The 21,217-nt window shown below is 36.8% G+C and overlaps 1 protein-coding gene across 3 annotated transcripts in view; it reads left to right on the plus strand.

The window, feature by feature from the left end:
• The window catches only part of LOC131429591 (uncharacterized), a 96,951-nt gene extending 76,029 nt beyond the window's left edge, over nucleotides 1–20,922 (plus strand). For all 3 annotated transcript variants that reach the window (XM_058593814.1, XM_058593815.1, XM_058593816.1), the window contains 5 exons: nucleotides 13,671–14,790; nucleotides 15,044–15,725; nucleotides 15,799–15,898; nucleotides 18,787–18,941; nucleotides 19,008–20,922. In XM_058593814.1, the coding sequence (XP_058449797.1) occupies nucleotides 13,671–14,790; nucleotides 15,044–15,725; nucleotides 15,799–15,898; nucleotides 18,787–18,941; nucleotides 19,008–19,352 (2,402 nt within the window). In that variant the 3' untranslated portion in view covers nucleotides 19,353–20,922. The remainder of the gene's footprint in view (nucleotides 1–13,670; nucleotides 14,791–15,043; nucleotides 15,726–15,798; nucleotides 15,899–18,786; nucleotides 18,942–19,007) is intronic.
• Nucleotides 20,923–21,217: the final 295 nt, after the last annotated feature.

Genomic DNA, 21,217 nt, shown 5'->3' on the forward strand with positions numbered 1-21,217 from the left:
CGTATTGTCCCACACAGGTTTAATGTTACACAATCCATTGGAGATGGGGCCAACATCCCATGTTTCGCTCAACAATTGTAAGGGTTTGGCAGCAATTTTTAATGGATCAGAAAGCATTTCTTAGTTGTTATCAACAACAGCACATCGAACGGATGCTTTTGCTGGATTTCTATTAAATTTCAGAATAAGTTTTCATAGTATGATTGCAAAAGAAAAATCATGCATAGTATGATTGCAAAAGAAATGTTTAATAAAATTATGAAAAAATCTTAGGAGCTTTCATGTTTTTGAGTGGGCTAATTTCATCATAATTTGTCTCAGTAATGTCATCTTGAGACAATACTTGTGTTGTAATCTTGGTATTAATTTCAATAGGATTCACAAAACTTAAAAAGCTGTCGGTTTTGGCCTTGTCCACCGTTTGCAATGAGTATTTGATTTCCTTCATTGAGAGCTGAAATTGGTTTCTGAGAGTTTGTGAAAAACCTTAGAAAGGTTTAGAAGATGGTTTGATTTGTTCAGTGAATGTTTAATGTTTAATTTATATTGAACATCATTACCTACGGATTTCATAGCAGGATTCACAAGAATGCGGGTGTTGATGTAGACGAAGAATCAAACTTAGATCATCTCAGTCACTAGAGGCATAGATTGTTGTTGCTTTTCCAGAGCGACAAGAGTCCATTTTAAGAATTTTTAGAAGAATTTTGTTCTGTTTCACCAAAATTCAGTTTTTAAATAATATCGTATATGTTGTTAAATGGAATCGGGAGAATTTTTTCTTGTTCATTTTAAACCTTAGGTATACTTTTTTAGACTGTACTAGGCTAATATAGTACTGGAATACTTCTTCTATTAAGTAAATCCCCATACTTAAACAAAAACTTTTTGAAAGTCTTGTGGCTCAGCGTTTCGTTGATAATGGTATATTGAAGGCCCTTTTCACAACAGGAAGTCGGATCCGAATGAAATTTGGGACCACAAGAAAATCGGCTCAGCTTTCTCTGAGAAAATTGATCACTCAAGAACGTTACATACATACATACACAATTTCTGATCTTTACAAACTGATTCGAATAGCATATGACACTTAGCCCTCTGGGCTTTAATTCCAAAATCGTTATCGCAGTGATTGCATAACTTATCTATATGAGAAAGCCAAGAACGACTTCTTCCCATTGTTATGTGCACTTGGCATGATGCATTTTTCCTATTTCTAAATCGAGATACCCAAAAAATACTCTATTTCTCAACTCTCGATGTTCTTTTGGATATGGGATTCCTAGAAATATTTACTATTCGGTTCTAAAAACCGGGAATTTTTTTGTCTCGTGCACCGGAAAACCGGGAAATTTAAATCGGCAATTCACGTGCCACCCTGAGATCGTGTTCGCAAACGATCTTTCAATATGAAATTTCTGTTTAAAGCTTGAGTTAAATAAATAATTAGAAAAAAAACTGAACAGAGGCGGGAGTTTCTATCCAGCAAACCGGAAAAAAACTTGCCACCCTGAATAAACCACTGTTAAAATCAACCATTGAAATTATAGTGAGACTACTTATTAGATTTTCATGAGGAAGGATAAAAACTAAAGATCAAAACATAACTGAAAAAGTATTTTCAACACTTCGTTTGTTTGTTTAAACGAACTAAACAGTTTAATCAACTAAAATGAAATATTTTTCGAACTATTTCAGTGAAAAAAACCAACGATCTTGTAGATTGTGTATGTGATAAAATGCGTGTTTTCAGGTACTTTCTTTGTCGAATTTTGAGTTCTGAGACTAGCTTGTCAGGAAAAGTCAGAGTATTTACGGTCCGCAGTTGCAAATCACTTGCCATTTTCGAATGTGTTTTTTTTCTGCACGAAGACTTCTTGCGATTTTTGCACATATTCTGATCATTGCTTTTTTTTATTAAGGTTGTAGTCTACTGTGACGGCCGTTTTTAAATGGTCATTTAGGGGTTAAGTTATGTCGTGCATAGGGCACATAACCGATTTCTATACTATGTTTCGTCTTCGGCTCGTCAGTACATAACAGTTTATGTTGAACTGTTATGTTACCTAGCAGTTCAACATAAACCACTAGGCAGACATAAAGTTTCTGCTGCTTTTTAAACACTGGGAATTGCCTTTTTAATTCGTTGACCAAAAATAATTATTAGATCTTTTTTGAGATATCAAATAAAAGTTGTTCCATTGTAACCACGGTTCCTACTGTTTTGATTATCTGAGAAGTGGAAAAGCCATACATCACTTTATTAGTGACACTTGGGACTCTAAAGTGAAGAAAAGTTAAAAATTAAAAAAAAAATGAACGTGACCAGCATGCGCTGTATACCTGCACATGTAACTTTTCATTAACATAACTAATGGTCAATTGAAGACTGCTTCACCTAAAATTGGGCTGCACAAAAAACAGCATCCAAAAATACTTAGGGTACTATTTCGCAGGGTTTGTATTTAGCTTTAAAAGAAAAATACAAATAAAATATTGGATTTTGAGACGAACTGTCGAGCTTTGCGGCGAATATCTCCCATCATTTTTTGTGCCCAGTTGTACTGTCAACCTTATCAGCCACCTTTTCTCACCATTCCATCAAGTCAGACGGTGTTTTGATGGTCTTTTCCACATTTCTTCAATTTACGCTTTAAAATTGCTCAAATTTTTTCGATAATCTGGACGATTGGACGAGTTCATATATTTTTCAATTTTCAATTTTTCATATATCGAGTTTTATCATTCCGCTTATACTATTTAATGACATCCTGAATGTAGTGGTAGCTAGCCACGTCATAATTTCACGGAACCGTTTTGTGATCTAGTGAAAAGTAAAACCTAAGTAACTTTTGGAGACACCCCTCCTTGTGAAGTGATGCATTCATAGAAACTCCAGTAATGAAAAGCTTTGTTCTTTTCCCACAACTTCATATGCCTCGCCAAATCATTAATTTGCAAGCGAATTTATCTTAAAAGAAACTTCATTGAAATTGTAAGATTGACGTAAATAACTGCCCCAACGCTGTTATCTGAAAAACTTCAGGGAATCTTCATCGAGAATTACCTGCATGTGAAAATAACTGTGTCTACTATCTGATAATGGTATAATCAGCAGAAATGCTAGTTGAATAGATAATTTTTCTGCTGAAACAACCAAGGCAAGAAGCAACGAATGCCATCTAGCAATTTTGTGATCGATGAGTTCTCTGTGCAGTTCTTGAATTAATCTTGGTATATAAGAGACCAAGTGCTTCTTATAACTCGTATTATATGATATTAATTGAAGATTAGTCATACCAACTGCGGGTCATCAAAATTGTGTGCAGTCTTCTAGCATTAAATTCGTTTAGTTAAACCATGATACAAACGAATCCATACAGTATTTGCTTAGAATAGAGTGCAAACAAAATTTTCGTGTGAAATAGTGCCTCAGAAAAAAAATTATGTTAAAATCGATAGGATACTTATAAAAATATATGGGGCATTCCACGCAAAATCAGCCACCAATTTTTTTTCATCCAAATTTTTTTTTTCGGTAAAGAATTCGAAAATATTTGACACGTACTTTTTTGTTTCAACATGGTACGTGGAATTTTCTAGGTATGATTTTTTTGAAATTTAGCGTTTTCAAAAAAAAACCTTTTTTCAACAGCCTATACTGTAAAATCTGAAAAACGATACAAATATTCGTCCAAGACATGAAATGTGCGTCTTTTTCTTAGCTTTTAAATAAACGATTCCAAAAAACAACCTTTTTAGTTCATTTAATGAAAAAAGTTAAAAATTAATAAACAAATAAAAAAAAATCAAACTTGGGTCTAATTATTTTCTTTGTTTTTGTTTAAAAAGAAGGCAAAATTTCAGAGTGGAAAGATTAATACTTTCGGAGCAGTGAATTTTTCAATCACGGGCCGCACGTGCGAAGTGTACCGCAGCGCAACTCACTCGAATACGGGCTTAACTTGTCGACACATGTCGCGCCATTGATCGCTTGAGACGCATCGTTCTTTCCATGAAAACAAATGATTTGCCATACTGCAGACGTGTGCAAAGTCTCATCCAAACCAGAGCAAGTCGATTTGGTTTTGCTACCTTTTTTGTTGTAAATTTCTGTTTAAGCTCATTTGAATTAATATGAGCCATATGAGCCATCAATTAAATTTCATACGCAGTTGGGATTATTCTCAAGCAACGAACTTTCAACTAGTGATGAAGACAGACAGTTCTTCGAGTATTGAATTGGTCCCTTTTTGACTATTAACATCAAATCGGTTGCATGACATTGTTATCTGTTTTTAATATAGGAAATAGTTATATAATTCGCTCGAACTCGAACGAAAAAAAATTCCCATGTTTCATATACCAATCGATTCAGCTCGATTAACTGAGCAAGTATCGTTGTGTGTGTGTGTGTGTGTGTGTGTGTGTGTGTGTGTGTGTGTGTGTGTGTGTGTGTGTGTGTGTGTGTGTGTGTGTGTGTGTGTGTGTGTGTGTGTGTGTGTGTGTGTGTGTGTGTGTGTGTGTGTGTGTGTGTGTGTGTGTGTGTGTGTGTGTGTGTGTGTGTGTGTGTGTGTGTGTGTGTGTGTGTGTGTGTGTGTGTGTGTGTGTGTGTGTGTGTGTGTGTGTGTGTGTGTGTGTGTGTGTGTGTGTGTGTGTGTGTGAAAAGGTGTAGTTCTCAGAAATGGGTGGGCTAGAATGCTTTTAAATGTTTTCGAGATCTTATATTTACTTTTTGAATTATACAAAGTTTTATGTCATAATATTCATTATCTGTCGCAATTAATTATGCAAACAGAATATGTTTTCAAACATAGTTACCTCATGGTAATACCTTTTCAACTTTTTCTTGCTGTCCCAGTAGACTGAGTTTTGAGCGTTGCATGATAAAGTGATGTTTGGAAGCGGAATGGAAGTTTCATGGATTTGGAGTATTTTAGGGTATTTTTCCACAGTTTGTTTTTGGCTATATAATCATTCGAACATGACATGGTATATTCGAAAGATAGATCTCGAATTTTGAATATTCTTATAATCTTATAATATATAGATAGATCGATTCAATCTACTTACAGCTATAATTGCTGTAAGAACAAAACTTCAAACATCCGATTTTGTTTGCACACGCATTTTGTTCTGCACGGTTTTACATACACGACTTTTTCACACCGTTTTTCGAGAAATCATTTTTAGTGAGCACAAACCTTAATTCGTGTAAAAAGTTTTGTATTCTTTACAGAAACCGTGCAATTTTTCCCCGAAACAACACAAATATTTTTGCAAAAAATAACCCAGATTTGCGAGGTTTATTCTAAATAACACGGAATCATATTGTCCAGTTTTGATTTGGATCGGTATTTCTCAGGTAAATTTTTTTAGGTGGTATTTATGCGTTTTGCCTTTCTCTATAGAAAGGTATTAGAATTGCTGGAAAAACCGACTTTCGAACGGAGCCTCGGAGACCCATAGTGTTATATACCATTCGACTCAGCTCGACGAGATCGGAAAATGTCTGTGTGTGTGTGTGTATGTGTGTGTGTGAGTGTGTGTGTGTATGTGTGTGTGTATGTGTGTGCACTTTTCGAAGATATTTGAACGCGCTCAATTTTCTCAGAGATGGCTCAACCGATTTTAACAAACTTGGGCTCGTTTGAAAGCTACTATCGGGGCATTGATCAGGTTCGAAGATAAAATGGCTGTGACTTTTGGTTCCGGAGATATGATTGTATAAGTGACGTAACCGACAAAAAGCGTTGTATTTGAACGCGCTCAATTTTCTCAGAGATGGCTGAACCGATTTGAACAAACTTGGACTCGTTTGAAAGCTACTGGCGGGCCATTGATCAAGTTCGAAGATCAAATGGCTGTGACTTTTGGTTCCGGAGATATGATTGTATAAGTGACGTAACCGACAAAAAGCGTTGTATTTGAACGCGCTCAATTTTCTCAGAGATGGCTGATCCGATTTTAACAAACTTGGACTCGTTTGAAAGCTACTGTCGGGCCGTTGATCAAGTTCGAAGATCAAATGGTTGTGACTTTTGGTTCCAGATATATGATGGTATAAGTGACGTAACCGACAAAACACGTTGATTTTTACCGCTCTTGTATATATAAGGGTGCCAAAATTTTGGGATCAACTCTATTTTCGTAAAGTTCTAGTGCTCAAAAGTTTAAGCACCTCGAAAAAAGCCTTCATGCAAAATTTGACCTAAATCGGACATGCTTAAGGGGTGCTGCCCGGTGGTAAAGGTTTGACAATTATCGATCTTGAAAAAGCACCATAGGGGGGAGTACATGAAATTTCCAAAATCGAAAATTTTTTTTGATGCCAAAACTCTTAAAACTGCATAAAACATCGAAATTTAGTGTCATCTCAAAAAATTTTTTTTTTGAAAAAATCAACTTTCTGGGACTTAGAAAAATTTTCATATTTTTTCTAAGTCCCAAAAAGTCGATTTTTTCAAAAAAATTTTTTTTTGAGATGACACTAAATCTCGACGTTTCATGCAATTCTAAGCCTTTTGGCATCAAAAATTTTTTTTCGATTTCGAAAATTTCATGTACTCCCCCCTATGGTGATTTTTAAAGATATATGAAAATTCCACTAAGTGGACTAAGAAGGGTTTTGCCTTTCTCTATAGAAAGGTATTAGAATTGCTGGAAAACCGACTTTCGAACGGAGCCTCGGAGACCCATAGTGTTATATACCATTCGACTCAGTTCGTCGAGATCGGAAAATGTCTGTGTGTGTGTGTGTGTGTGTGTGTGTGTGTGTGTGTGTGTATGTATGTGTGTGTGTGTATGTATGTGCACTTTTCGAAGATATTTGAACGCGCTCAATTTTCTCAGAGATGGCTGAACCGATTTGAACAAACTTGGGCTCGTTTGAAAGCTACTGTCGGGCCATTGATCAAGTTCGAAGATCAAATGGCTGTGACTTTTGGTTCCGGAGATATGATTGTATAAGTGACGTAACCGACAAAAAGCGTTGCATTTCAACGCGCTCAATTTTCTCAGAGATGGCTGAACCGATTTGAACAAACTTGGGCTCGTTTGAAAGCTACTGTCGGGCCATTGATCAAGTTCGAAGATCAAATGGCTGTGAGTTTTGGTTCCGAAGATATGATTGTATAAGTGACGTAACCGACAAAAAGCGTTGTATTTGAACGCGCTCAATTTTCTCAGAGATGGCTGATCCGATTTTAACAAACTTGGGCTCGTTTGAAAGCTACTGTCGGGCCGTTGATCAAGTTCGAAGATCAAATGGTTGTGACTTTTGGTTCCAGATATATGATGGTATAAGTGACGTAACCGACAAAACACGTTGATTTTTACCGCTCTTATATATAAGGGTGCCAAAATTTTGGGATAAACTCTATTTTCGTAAAGTTCTAGTGCTCAAAAGTTTAAGCACCTCGAAAAAAGCCTTCATGCAAAATTTGACCTAAATCGGACATGCTTAAGGGGTGCTGCCCGGTGGTAAAGGTTTGACAATTTTCGATCTTGAAAAAGCACCATAGGAGGGAGTACATGAAATTTCCAAAATCGAAAATTTTTTTTGATGCCGAAACTCTTAAAACTGCATGAAACATCGAAATTTAGTGTCACCTCAAAAAAATTTTTTTTGAAAAAATCTACTTTCTGGGACTTAGAAAAATTTTCATATTTTTTTCTAAGTCCCAAAAGTCGACTTTTTCAAAAAAATTTTTTTTCGAGATGACACTAAATCTCGACGTTTCATGCAATTCTGAGCCTTTTGGCATCAAAAATTTTTTTTCGATTTCGAAAATTTCATGTACTTCCCCCTATGGTGATTTCTCAAGATATATGAAAATTCCACTAAGTGGACTAAGAAGGCGTTTTTTAGATTAGCATCACTGATTACAAATAGGCAACGCAAATGTCAAGCACTAATTTGTAAGAATGATGCTGACTGTGTGACATAAACACTGAAGCATGCTTTTGTGAACTACTCGAATCAATCTGAATCAATTAGTTTCGAAATTAGTATCCGAAATTATTTAATAAAATTATGAAATACATTTTCATGAGACTGTTATGAAAGAAGAGAAATGCATTATCACACCACTAGGTGGATTAAGAAGGGTTTTTTTTATTCAGATTTCCGAAGTTAAGTTTTAGGCGAATTTTTAAAGTTATGCGATTTTCTTGTTTTGTCTTAGAAATGCATGAAACGTTGAAATCTGGTGTTATCCCGAGATTTTTCTCTGACTCATAAAATTCGAGTCGAGATTATACCAGATTTCGAAGTTTCATGCAAACCTAAGACATTTGACATACCAAAAAAATTTCGATTTCGGAAATCTAAAAATTTTCCTAGTCACAAAGTTAATTTTTTTCGAACATATATTTGTCGAGATAACACCAGATCTCAATGTTTCATGAGCGTTACACAGAAACATATGACTATGCATAAATCATAATGAAAAAATGCGAATGGTGCTATAAAAAACGTGATTAATCCACCTAGCAGTGAGATGATACCTTTTTTTATCAATCCGCATGTGTTTTTTTGCATGGATATTCTTAGGTGTTTTAGTTCTCATGACATTATTTTAATTATCGTCGTTTCAAACGGCAAATTGAGATTTTAATCACTCATTACCCTGTAATGCCGAAACTGCAAAACATATCGAATTTCAATCTTAGCGTGTGACAATCGATTGAACATTCCATGAGATGTCGAAGTAAGTTCCACTTTAGAGTTTTTCGTCATTATTTATGGTACTTCCAGAGCCGGTATTCAGGAATTAGCATAGCCCAAAATGATTCGAATGGCCATAAATTATTACGCCAAACAATTTACATGAAATTTATAAACTCATCATCTGCAATTCCAGAATCGGAAAAAATTCACCGATTTTGTATGGGACCTTAAGTCCTGTAATATTTGTTTTTGAAGTTCGATTTGGTCTTTTTTGAGAAAATGATTGAGCTTTGAGAATCGATTCGATACTGGAACCGGAATTCTAAAATCGGTGTAGCCGAAATCAGTTAAATTCACCTGAGGAGTGTGTAGACATCTTTGAGAAATTGTAGTGCGAATTAAAATTTGGGGGTACATTCCGAATCCAAAAACGAATACCGCTCAAACTGAAATAAATTTATTTGGTAATCGACTATCCAAATCTGCAAACCCGATAAACCTGATTAATTTATGTGAAATGAACATTTTTATACTAATCACCCTGCATTTTCTAAACCAGAAGTCGGATCTGACTAAAAAGTAAGAGGTTTAATAGGATTTTAAGACCTCTCATTTCAATCATAGATGATTCTTAGATTTCATTTGAATCTTAGATCGGTTCAGCCATCTACGAGAAAAATTAATTGCATTATTTTAATTTCGTTTCATATATCATCCTGTGTTTCCGCAATCAGAAGTCGGATCCAAACGTAATTCAGGAACCTTGTTTGGGAGTATACTACTTTTCATATGAATCTGAGTTTGTAGAAACGGTTTAACCATCTCCGAGAAAATTGAGTGAAATTATTTGTCACACACGCATTTGCTGATCTCGACGAACTGAGTCGTATGGTATATGGAAGTTATCTTCTTTCAGCTTTTATTGCTGTAAGTATTTCAAATCAATATAATTATGGAATTGCTTTCAACTCGAAAATGCTGATATCACCTGGTTTACATATACCATATTCGAACGATTATGTTGCCAAAAACGAACCGTGCTAAAATCGGTCCAAGGCAAATTGTCATGAAAAAGGATGCTGAACACAGTCTTTTTGTTACTTAGAAACAATTGTATGTAACAGTATAAAAAATCGTGTTTCATGTTGCTCCCAAGCATTGCTTTTTAATACAGCGCTCAAAATTCCTTCTACTGGAATAAGGCTTACACAAAAATATCGATATCTCCGTTAAAAACGGACGGATTTTAACAATCTATGGCTTGTTGGATAGGTATTACCGAGCGAAATCTAAGTCTGGAAACATATTCTGTTTTCAAGGTCAAATGTGACAGATACTGTCAAAAAACTGAAAATTTTGACATAAAACTTCGTATAACTCAAAAAGTAAACATCCAATCTCAAAACCATTCAATAGCGTTCTGGGTGGCGGGGAGACCTTTCATTTGCGACTAGTTTGATCAAAATCGGTCCAGCCATCTCTGAGATCTCGACCTCTTAGTTGACAACACACATACAGACACACACACACATACAGACACACACACATACAGACACACACACACACATACACACACACACATACACACACACACACACACACAGACATTTGCTCAGTTCGTCGAGCTGAATCGATTGGTATATGACATTCGGCCCTCCGGGCCTCGGAAAATTTTTCGAAAGTTTGAGCGAATTCTATACCTATTTTTTATATATATAAAAAAAAGTAAAAACAATTTGAAATTGCACAATTCGCTCAGTTTTTACCTATTTTTATATAAATAAAAAATAGGTATAGAATTCGCTCAAACTTTAGAAAATTTTTCCGAGGCCCGGAGGGCCGAATGACATATACCAATCGATTCAGCTCGACGAACTGAGCAAATGTCTGTGTGTGTGTGTGTGTGTGTGTGTGTGTATGTGTGTGTGTCTGTATGTGTGTTGTTAACTAAGAGGTCGAGATCTCAGAGATGGCTGAACCGATTTTGATCAAACTAGTCGCAAATGAAAGATCTCCCCGTCACCCAAAACGCTATTGAATGGTTTTGAGATCGGATGTTTACTTTTTGAGTTATACAAAGTTTTATGTCAAAATTTTCAGTTTTTTGACAGTATCTGTCACAATTGACCTTGAAAACAGAATATGTTTTCAGACATAGATTCCGCACGGTAATACCTATCCAACAAGCCATAGATTGTTAAAATCCGTCCATTTTTAACGGAGATATCGAAATTTTTCTGTAAGCGACTTTTCCCCCTATTCCAGCAGTAGGAGTTTTGAGCGCTGTAGACAAAGAAATGCTTGGGAGCAACGGAAAACACGATGTTTTATACTGTTACATACAATTGTTTCTAGGTACCAAAAGGATTGTGTACAGCATCCTTTTTCATGACATTTAGCCTCGGACCGATTTTAGCACGGCTCGTTTTTGGCAACATAGTCGTTCGAATATGACATATATAAACCAGATGATGGCAGAATTTTTTTTTATTATTTTGTTTTAAACTACTTACAGCAATAAATGCTGGAACAACATAACATCCATATACCATTCGAATCAGTTCGTCGAGATCAGCAAATGCGTGTGTGACAAATAATTTCACTTAATTTTCTCGGAAAATTTCTTTTCTACAAATTCAGATTCATACGAAAAGTCGTATGCTCCCAAACAAAGATCCTGCATTATATTTGGTTCCGACCTCTGGTTCTGGAACTACAGGATGATATGTGAAACGAAATCAAAATTGTGTAACTCATTTTTCTCGTAGATGGCTGAAACGATCTAAGATTCAAATAAAAAGTTTCAAGGTTCTATAAAACATCTTGCTTTTCAGTCAGATCCAACTTCCGGTTTCGGGGATAGTATACAAATGTCTATTCCACATAAATTAATCAGGTTTATCGGGTTAGCAGATTTGGATAGTCGATAAAAAAAAATTAACTTTTTTCAGTTTCAGTGGTATTCAGTTTTCGATTCAGAAGGCACCTAAAAATTTAATTCGTGCTATGATTTCTCAAAGATGTCTTAACTGATTTTCAAATATTTTGAAACAAATGTGAACTGTACAGCTACTCAGGTGAATTTATCTGACTTCGGCTATACCGCTTTTAGAATTCCGGTTCCAGTATAAAATCGTTTCTCAAAGCTCAATCGTTTTCTCAAAAAAAGCCTAATCGAATTTCAGAAACAAAAATTCAAATTAAAACAAACTTATATACAAAAATTAATTAATTTTATCCAATTATGATATCCGGTTCTCGAATTACATGATGATGAATTTTTAAAATTCAAACCGATATAGAAGATGACAATCCCGAAAAGCTTCAAAGTTGGACTCAAAACTGTTGTAATTTATTCGTCATATGGCCATACGAATCGGTTTGGGTTATGCTGGGTTCTGAATACCGGCTCTGGAAGTACCTTAAATTACCGTAAACTCTAAAGTGGAACTTACATCATGGCATGTTTAATCGATTATCACACTTCTAGATTCAAATTCGATCCGATTTGCAGTTTCGACATTACAGAGTAATGAGTGATTAAAATCTCAAATTGTCGCTTAAAACGACGGTCATTAAAATAATGTCATGAAAACTTAAACACCGAAGAATATTCATGCAAAAAACACATGCGGATTGATAAAAATAGGTATCATCTCACTGCTAGGTGGATTAAACACGTTTTTTTTCTATTAAAAGGGTTTGGTTTTGATAACATAAAATTTATTACAATAATTCATTTATTATTGAAATCTTCAAAGCTTAATTGAAATTGATCGACTCAATTGAACATTTACACAATAATTTCCAAATGCGGATTGTTCAAGAGCTTAGCGGTACTTGGTAAAGGAATTAATATTTTGTAACCCGTTGGGATTATCCTGACATTGAAATGCTTTCCACAACGGCTACGTTGAACCTGAATAAGTAATTACCTCTGCTTTATCGCGCCAATGCCACTGCGAAGGACTCGTTGATTGAATGTTCCTATTACTGACGGGCTGAATAAAAATATCTATGCATATTTTCCTTTGTGTACATATATCTGATTAAGGTTTTCAAGGGAGAGATTTTTGTTTCGTGACGCTATTTTGTTTTGATGGAAGTCTTGTCAAAGTCACGAGTCACGCGATGTGGCTTGTGGTTTATTGAAAAAAAAATTAGGCCTCGAGACAGAGATCATGTCCTTTTAATACGGGTTGGGGCTTTCGATTTTTCTTGGCATTGCAAAAAATAGTCTCTAAAATATTCATGCGATTCAGTATTACAGAAATTTCTAAAGTTATAATTCAAAAACTCATAAACTCATGTTTCTAATAACAGATTAAATTTGATTATTTATGAAATGGTGATGTTGAATTCGTTCATTGATTCTACGGTCGTCTTCGTGTGCGTAAAATCATCAAATTTCATTATCATCACATGACGTGATGATATTTAGAAACGTTTGTTATTACAGGCAAATCTTGAGAAATTGCACACTTAAAACAAAACCTGTGATTTTACATCTTATTAGATGCACATAAATGGAGCGTCGCAGTTCACGAAAATTTACGTCGAAGAACATTTAATATTGTGTTTAAAACTCCATGCATGAAATTCGTTGATATAAAAAAAGAATACTGATAGCAGCAACCGCCGCGACTTGAACCGAGAATCATTGGATCACAAGTACGTCTGTTAATCGACTGAGCCACAGAAGCATACATCTGCTTGGTTGGTAAAAGGTACATTTAAATTCATACAGTCGTACCTGCTAGCAGAATGCAAGTTACAGTCGAAACCAGTAAAATTCAAGTCATTCTAACATTAAGTCATTACAAATAAAATTTTCCGTCATTTGACAAATTATGTCTTTATGAATTACATCGTATGAGGAATTAAGTCACCTGTAAAATTCAAATTTTTTTAGAGTGTGAAAATTGAACACTGCAATATTCTGTACAGTTACAATAATACGTCATTTCTAAACATGTTCATTTATTTTCTCATTCCACAGATACATCCGGAGAGCTAAATTTTCTGACGCCCAATTCGGCCAAGGATATCCAGCGTGAGTTCACCGCCGGCATAAAGGAACGTTGCAAAATTCCCGTGATCAATTGTCAAGCCGTAACGACCGTACTGGATCCGGTTACGGGAAATATCAGTACCGTTCTCACGACGACATCACCCCAGACGGAGACGGCCACGACGGCGGCCGCGAGCAAAAAACCGAGCTACCTGAACCTGGCCTGCTGCGTCAATGGCTACTCGAACCTGACGACGTATGATTCGAAGCTGAGGCAGGATATCAACAAATCGCGTGAAGTATCACCAAGCCGGCCGATCATTGCCACGCTTCACTACAATCGGTCGGATGGTGGCAATTTTCAGTTAACCGCACCCACGCTCAGCTATATCAGTATGAACAATAGCATAAATAATAATATCAGCAACGGAAGAGTCGGAGGGATGATGAACGGAACCGGACGATACGGAGGAGGGACAGGAGTAGTCGGCAGTCAGGATGTGACGGATAATGCGTCAATGTTTAATGGAAACGGATTCGTCGGTGGTTTGAAGAGCAATGTCATTTCGTCGCAATCTCAAATTAGCAGTGTGCGCGAGAACGAGAAGGTAGTCAAAAAGAGCTTCATTCAGCAACGTGTCGAAAAGTTGTACGGCAATGCGGAAGGTGTAGTGATAAGTAAGCAAATCTACAATAGCAACGAGAGGAAATATTTGAACAACATCGCAAATGAAAATGTGAGCAAAAATTACAGCAATGCGATCCATCTGAATGGGAACGGAAGTGTTGCTCCGGGTGCCGGCGGAGGCATTGGTTTAGGCGGAGTAGGTGGTTCCGTCGTTGTCGGTGGTGGAGCGGGAGGCTATGGAAATGGTGGAACGAAAGAGAATCTCGACGAAAACAATAAGGAAATCGACGATGATCCAGATATGGAAGCGCTACCAGTGTTGCGGCATTTACGGCCCGAGTTTCGAGCACAGTTGCAGCTTTTCTCGCCGAAAAAAGTTCCCAAAGCGTCACCGAATCGAAATGTTTTCGGCAGTAATGGCACCGGAGCAAGTTTGGAATGCAGCAATGGTCACATTGTATCTAATGGTTCAGAGCTAAGGTGAGATTAATTCAATCGTATATCATGCGAAAATTTTAGTTTGCGTAGTCTAAACATTAAATTCTTGTTTGTTTGTATTGTTTTTTTTTTGTTTTTCTCTAATTCACTTACAAACCAATTTATTAGATTTTATCGATTACATTCTCGATAGTTTACGTTGTAATGGCTGTTAAAGAGTTCACAGCCATACCATAACCGTTTGATTAGCACACCAGTCTAAAACAAATTCTTTCATTTCTATATTCCGATGTAGTCAGCAGCACTCGCATTCAGCACTACCTACGAGCAAGAGCAAAGTCACATCGAACGGTACAACGGCCAAAACGTTGTCGTCATCATCAGCTCCGACCATACGTACGACAACGATGGATGTCACCGTGGCTGCAGGAGGGGTAGCGAAACCCTATCAACAGCGAATCGGACCCGAATCAGATTTATCAGTGGTCAGTTCGTCTATTGTGACGTCTAAGCACTGTGATGAAGCCTCAGTGCCGACAACTGTTGCCAATAATAACATCGCCCCCTCGGCCACTCGGGAATCTCGCTCGCCGATCACGGCAACGAAGTCAGTGTCAGTGACAGAACAGACACCAGTCGAAAAGGATCCCGTTCCCGCGGAGGAATCAAATCTAGTGTTGGAAAATCACCAATCGCAAAAGATGAAGTTAAATCATTCCGCAGTGGTGGCAATCAACGGCGATGGAGATGATAACGATACGATTGTACGGAATGGAACGAGCGGGAAAAATGGCCATCATCACCTTCGGGAAGCAATTGACGACGAGAAGGAAAATTTAAACGGCACTACCCTGGAAAAGACCCTTGCCAAGTCTCACGTGAAGGATGGCAATTATTTCTTGCAAGTGCTGAAAAATGAACAGAATCGAATACTCACAATGGCAGCCGACGTTGAGAAGGAGGCGGAAGCATTGAAGGTGGGACACGCTCCGATGTGATAAAAGTAGACAATCTATTTTTTGTGATAAAATGTTTTATTTGTTTTTGCAGGCGGATGGTTTCGAAATTAGCGAGGAAATTGCTGGTTATGTGCTAGTGGCTGCAGGAAAGGCCCGACTGCTGTGCACACAAAAAATGAAGCAGTTTGAAGGTCAGTGTGTGTTGTTTTCATTTCAAACAATAGATGAGCGAGACATTCAATTCTAATAGGTGTGTTGTATATGCAATTTTGTTTTAAAACTTGTTTGAAATAGTTGCCCACGTAAAATGATGCGTGTTGTTGTGATGTAGAAACCGTCTATACAATGACGATCATTATTATTCGAAACAGGTGAAATAATGGGTTAACTGCAATTTGAAAAGTTTCAATGGCAACGATTTGGAACAAATGTTTAGAATATAGATTTTTTTTCGCAGATTGCAATTTGACATTTGTGCAAATCGTACAGTAATTTATCGAAAGATTGATAACATTTTAAATAGACATCTAGTTTTTGTTGGTCGAGATTATTTACATCTTCATGAAGATAAGATATGTTATCGTTGTTTATTCGGCGTCGAAAAGCTTTATGCCATCGGTAACGACGGATTGAGTAGTATTAGAAACACCATTTGATAATACAATAAATACATTGTGTAATGTTTGTTAAACAATGACGTCTATCATGGGAATGCGCGTGTCGTTTTTATTTTATTTTGTGATGTGTTATCAATCATTGGGAACAGTGAAGATCCTACTTTAAACACTGTGACTATCTCCTATTGATAACTAATTGGTTATCAATTTTTCGTTGATTTGAAGGTTGTTAATTAGAGAGGACTGAATAATTGTTTAGAATGATTGGAACCCACCATTAATGCATTTGTTTTTGACAGCATTTTCAAGCCACACCATTAAATGACTTTCAAATTTCGAAAAAATATCAGCACTTTTATTTCGATTTGTTTTAGATGAAAAACGAAATTTTCCTATGTCGCCTCGCATCATATTTCGGATCAGTCAGCTTCAGCTTCTACTAAACAACTGCCCAATATACCTCGACACGGCGACGACGACGAAATTGACGACAATTTGATGGATTGAGATCTTTTTTGATTAAGGTACCACAGAAATGATTCTGGCCTTTAGTGGCAGTTAGCCAAATTCACCAAAACTTTACAGGGCATTTGGGTATGAATCGAAGAATAAGTCTTGCCTTTTCTATATAGAAGGTTATGCAATCACTGTGAAAACCGACTTTTGGACCGAAGTTGGAAGGGTCAAGTGTCATATACGGTTCGAATCAATTCGTCAAGATCGGAAAATGTATGTGTGTGTGCTAAATTTTCTCGATTTTTTCAAATTTAGATTCATTTCAAAGGTCTTATGATCACATAGAATTCTTTTGAATTTTATTCTGCCTCAACATCCGGTTCTAGAATTGCAGGCTGATTAGCATACAAACTGCAATATCCATTACGTGTACATGCCGCTGAAAATCCGATCGAAATCTCGTGAACTAGTAATATAATTCATCAATTGTACGGTCAAATGAACCGGCTTTGGCTGTATCAGCTCCTGTTTTGCGATAGTATCCAAACTTCAAATTTAAACTGACTTTGTTATGTAAAATATTTTCTTGAACTTAGGTAAGTTGTTTTTTTTTACCTTTTAAAAAACATTTTTATTTAGGTCTATTTGCGTACAAGCTTTACGTGGCCGATTGAGCCGATTTTTCAATTTTTTTTTTGTATTGGATCTCGTTGTCACCCTTTTTCTAAGGGGAGAAGAGCTTCCATTTCCATCCTGCAATGATTAAGGGCCACTTTGTTCGTGGCTCGCCTTGTCATCTATTGCCGCATCGGTGGTATTGTGGTTGATTTCCGTCTTCTTTTCGTTTTCCTTGTTGTTCTCAGTCTTGAGCTCGTTGATAGTTTCTCTAGATGCGCCTAGGTGTACATTGGTTGCAGTTGCTGGTTGGTTTGATGGTGAAACAGGAATATTGCGCTCACTAGTTTCCGTTGTTGAACGGTTGACCTTGTCTTTGGTTGAAGATGTCCTTTTCGTAGTTTTAGTGTGAGGTTTGGCGTAGTGCACAGGTTGTTCACAAAACTGACATGTAATCAGCTGATTTTCATACGTAATCCGCGGTGTAAGATGGAATTGCCTTACGTAGTTGCAAACGTACCACTCGCACGCCATTCCGGATACCGGGGAAAAATTTCACCATACTTCCCTTTTGATGGAAAGAACTCCACCGTACTGCTTTCCCATGTTTTTCCGAACGTACTGATCGCTGGTCTGCGGGGGAAGGTCATGTACACGTACTTCTATGGCGTTGTCCACCATGTACACAGGGATTTTATATTCAACATTGTCATGATCAACACTGTGCACCTCGTTGTTAACCGAAGCGAATGCAAATGCATCTCCTTCACGTTTGAACATAATGCACACACAGTTAAACGCCTCGTTCAATTGAATCTCACTTACATTATTAGCGTCTAGATGCATTCGTTCTTTAAGTAAGATTTAAATTTTATTTGGTGCTGGTCTAACTTTGCAGCGCTTGAAATCTATACAAATCGAATTTGGTCTTGTAGGCCAAGTTTCAGGCTTTGTTAAATTGTATTTGCCCATTTCGTACACTCTATTGTTCACTACACTGTATTGTCTTTGTTTCTGTCGTCTCGACCGTAAACAGTTTTCGACTGTGTCGGATGAGATGCGAGCACGAACTCATGTAAGTTGTTGACAAAAAAATCTTTCCTGTTTTTATTCGGGATTCAAAATTATTTTGAAGCACCGCACTTTAACATTCATGAGAATTCTAATGATAGATATAGATACGTGTTTAGTCTAATACTTGCAGCGTTCTTCAGTGTCTGAATCGGAGATCTGAATGTGATTCTGAGGAAGTCTACAAGTAATTGCAGAAATACGTATCTATTCAGAGTATGAGGGATAACTATCAGAAATAAATGAATTTTTCAGATTCTTGCTTACTAAAGAATAACAAATTACAATATGCTCTACTCTTCAAATATATTTCTTTACAGGTTTGTGTTACAACAATCTAAATCAGTCACCGGACGAAAAATTCCAAACGACAAGTGAGGATCTGCGTGGGTTCTGGGACATGCTTTTGTTACAAGTCGACAAGGTCGACGCATCCTTCCGGGAGATTGATACGTTCCGGAGAAATGGATGGAAGGTAAGTTTGTCCGTGGAATACCCTTCAATCAATCTATTGAACTCAACTCTCGAACGATTTTTGCAGCAACCGGCACCCCGAAGCCCAGTCCCACAGACCAGAAGTACGAAGCTGGTGAAACGACCATTCAAGTCTTCGGCAACCTCCGCGTCGGCAGCTACCAATGGCTGCGCGGGTTCAACGAATGGTACCAGTAACGGTACGAAAACAGCGGCAGCAGCGACAGCGGATGCCAAGAAAGCAGCCGCAGCCAAACGGGACGCCCAGCGGAAACAGTTAATGGAGATGAAGCGGAAGCAGAAAATGGCTAGCAGCCAGCAAAACGTGGAAATATTTGTTCCTGGTAGCGCACCTGCCGTGATAATTGCGAGTGAAGCGACAAACGGTGCCGCTGTGGTGGATACGAGTTGATCTCGCTGGACCTAACCCGTGGATCGAACTAATGCTGCTGTATACGGACTGTCGGAAGTTGCGTAATGGTGTGACATTTCCTTGATCTTATCGTCCTTTTATTGTGTTGAACTAAGTAAAACAAACACACCTAAACAGAAACACACGCCAACAGACATAACAACAACACACACACAGTTACAGAAAACTCACACTTAGATAATTATGTTTGGACTGACTGATTTTTTTGTGATGTCGAGAAAAATGAATGAAAGTTAGGAGCGATTGCAATACGAATGCAGAAGTGAGCAGAAGGATGTGCCTCTCTTACTTTGACAAAACCGCGCGCGTGGACGCGAGGCCGCGAGTGCATTTGGACATAAAAACAAATTATAACTGTAACATCCATTGTGATTTTATGAGAAATGACAAACTTTTTATATGTTGAAAATACTTATTATTAGTTATGAATATCCGAATTAAACTGAAAGAAATGCAGAACCGTAAAATATTTATTTAGTTTTAGGAGTCATATTACAAATCTAATATCTAAATAGAATAAGGCTTCGAAATTGAAAAAATTACTCATATACAAAAATGTTGTAGAAAGGCAACATTGTTTTACTTGTTTTTCTCGGTTCGGCGGTCGAAATTAATTACATCGAAATGGAACGAAAAATACAAGTTGCTACATAGTCTCAAAATATTTTGTGCGAAGAAGAAGCGAAATTTATCCTGATACGGACATTAAGCACTTTAGTGATTCCGACTTTACTAAAACCAATTTGTATAGATGATGCAAGTTTATAAAATACTAAAATCATAAACATAGCAACTCAAAAATGTTAATTTTTTTATTTGATCTTTGCTTTTGTTTGCTCGATCGTTAGATTGACTTATTATGTTTCACCCGGTAGTAGCTTATTGAAATGTATTTTCGTATTTTCAGCAATCGAAAATAATTTCAAATAGTGCGTTATTTTTGTTTTTATTTTCGTCTCGACATTTACCACTAGAGTATTTTATAAAACCCGTCATACCATATTGTCGAATTCCCTACATTCCACTTTCCTTAAAGTTGAAATGATTTTGGTTTTTACTGGTATATTTTCACTTCAACACTACGTAAATATTAGTGCCTTTTGATCATCGATCATAAACATCAGTACAAATATTTTTTTTTTCTAAATCATTTTTTGAATACTTCAATCCATCATCTGGGTAAATGTCGAGTCAGGAAAAACTTGTTAGCTGTACCTAGCTTAATCTCACATAAACGTTTGCTCACGCTTTCAAATGATAGATTTACAATCATATAACGAATACTGGAATTTAAGCCACCTGTACGCAAATACACGTGTGCTGCGATCAATTTGGGTTCAATAGCGAATGGATAAATCTAATATAACTATAGAGTTCCGATGTAATGTTCTTCAAATGATCTATTTAACTAACGAAATCGAAAAGAATACACTTTCGAGAAGAAATACACATTGTACTGGAGGTTCGTTTCGCGTAAATTGAACAGAGGAGCGTATAAACAGTGTACTGAAAAATGTATTATGAATACGATTTGGAATGTATGACACTACTATCACAGTTATTTTTGTCCTAAGTTGAAAGAAATCGTCCCGAACAGTCTCATTTTGAGTTGCTCAGATGTATCAAGCTACATTTTAACAGTGGTTCCGTGGAGTTACGTTATAATTGTAATGATCCCGACAATTGCCTAAGTGGAATTTTCGTAGAAACTGTTTTTATAGGATCGTAGAATGTGGGTGACTGGAGGAGACCAGGACAAAACCGGGCTGCTTGAATCTCTTATGACCCAAATATTATTTCGATCCATGGATTGACTTTGTAAACGCGCTCTTAAGTCAATGCTT

This window comes from Malaya genurostris, chromosome 2 (assembly GCF_030247185.1).
Source record: "Malaya genurostris strain Urasoe2022 chromosome 2, Malgen_1.1, whole genome shotgun sequence".
In the NCBI taxonomy this organism is placed as follows: domain Eukaryota; kingdom Metazoa; phylum Arthropoda; class Insecta; order Diptera; family Culicidae; genus Malaya; species Malaya genurostris.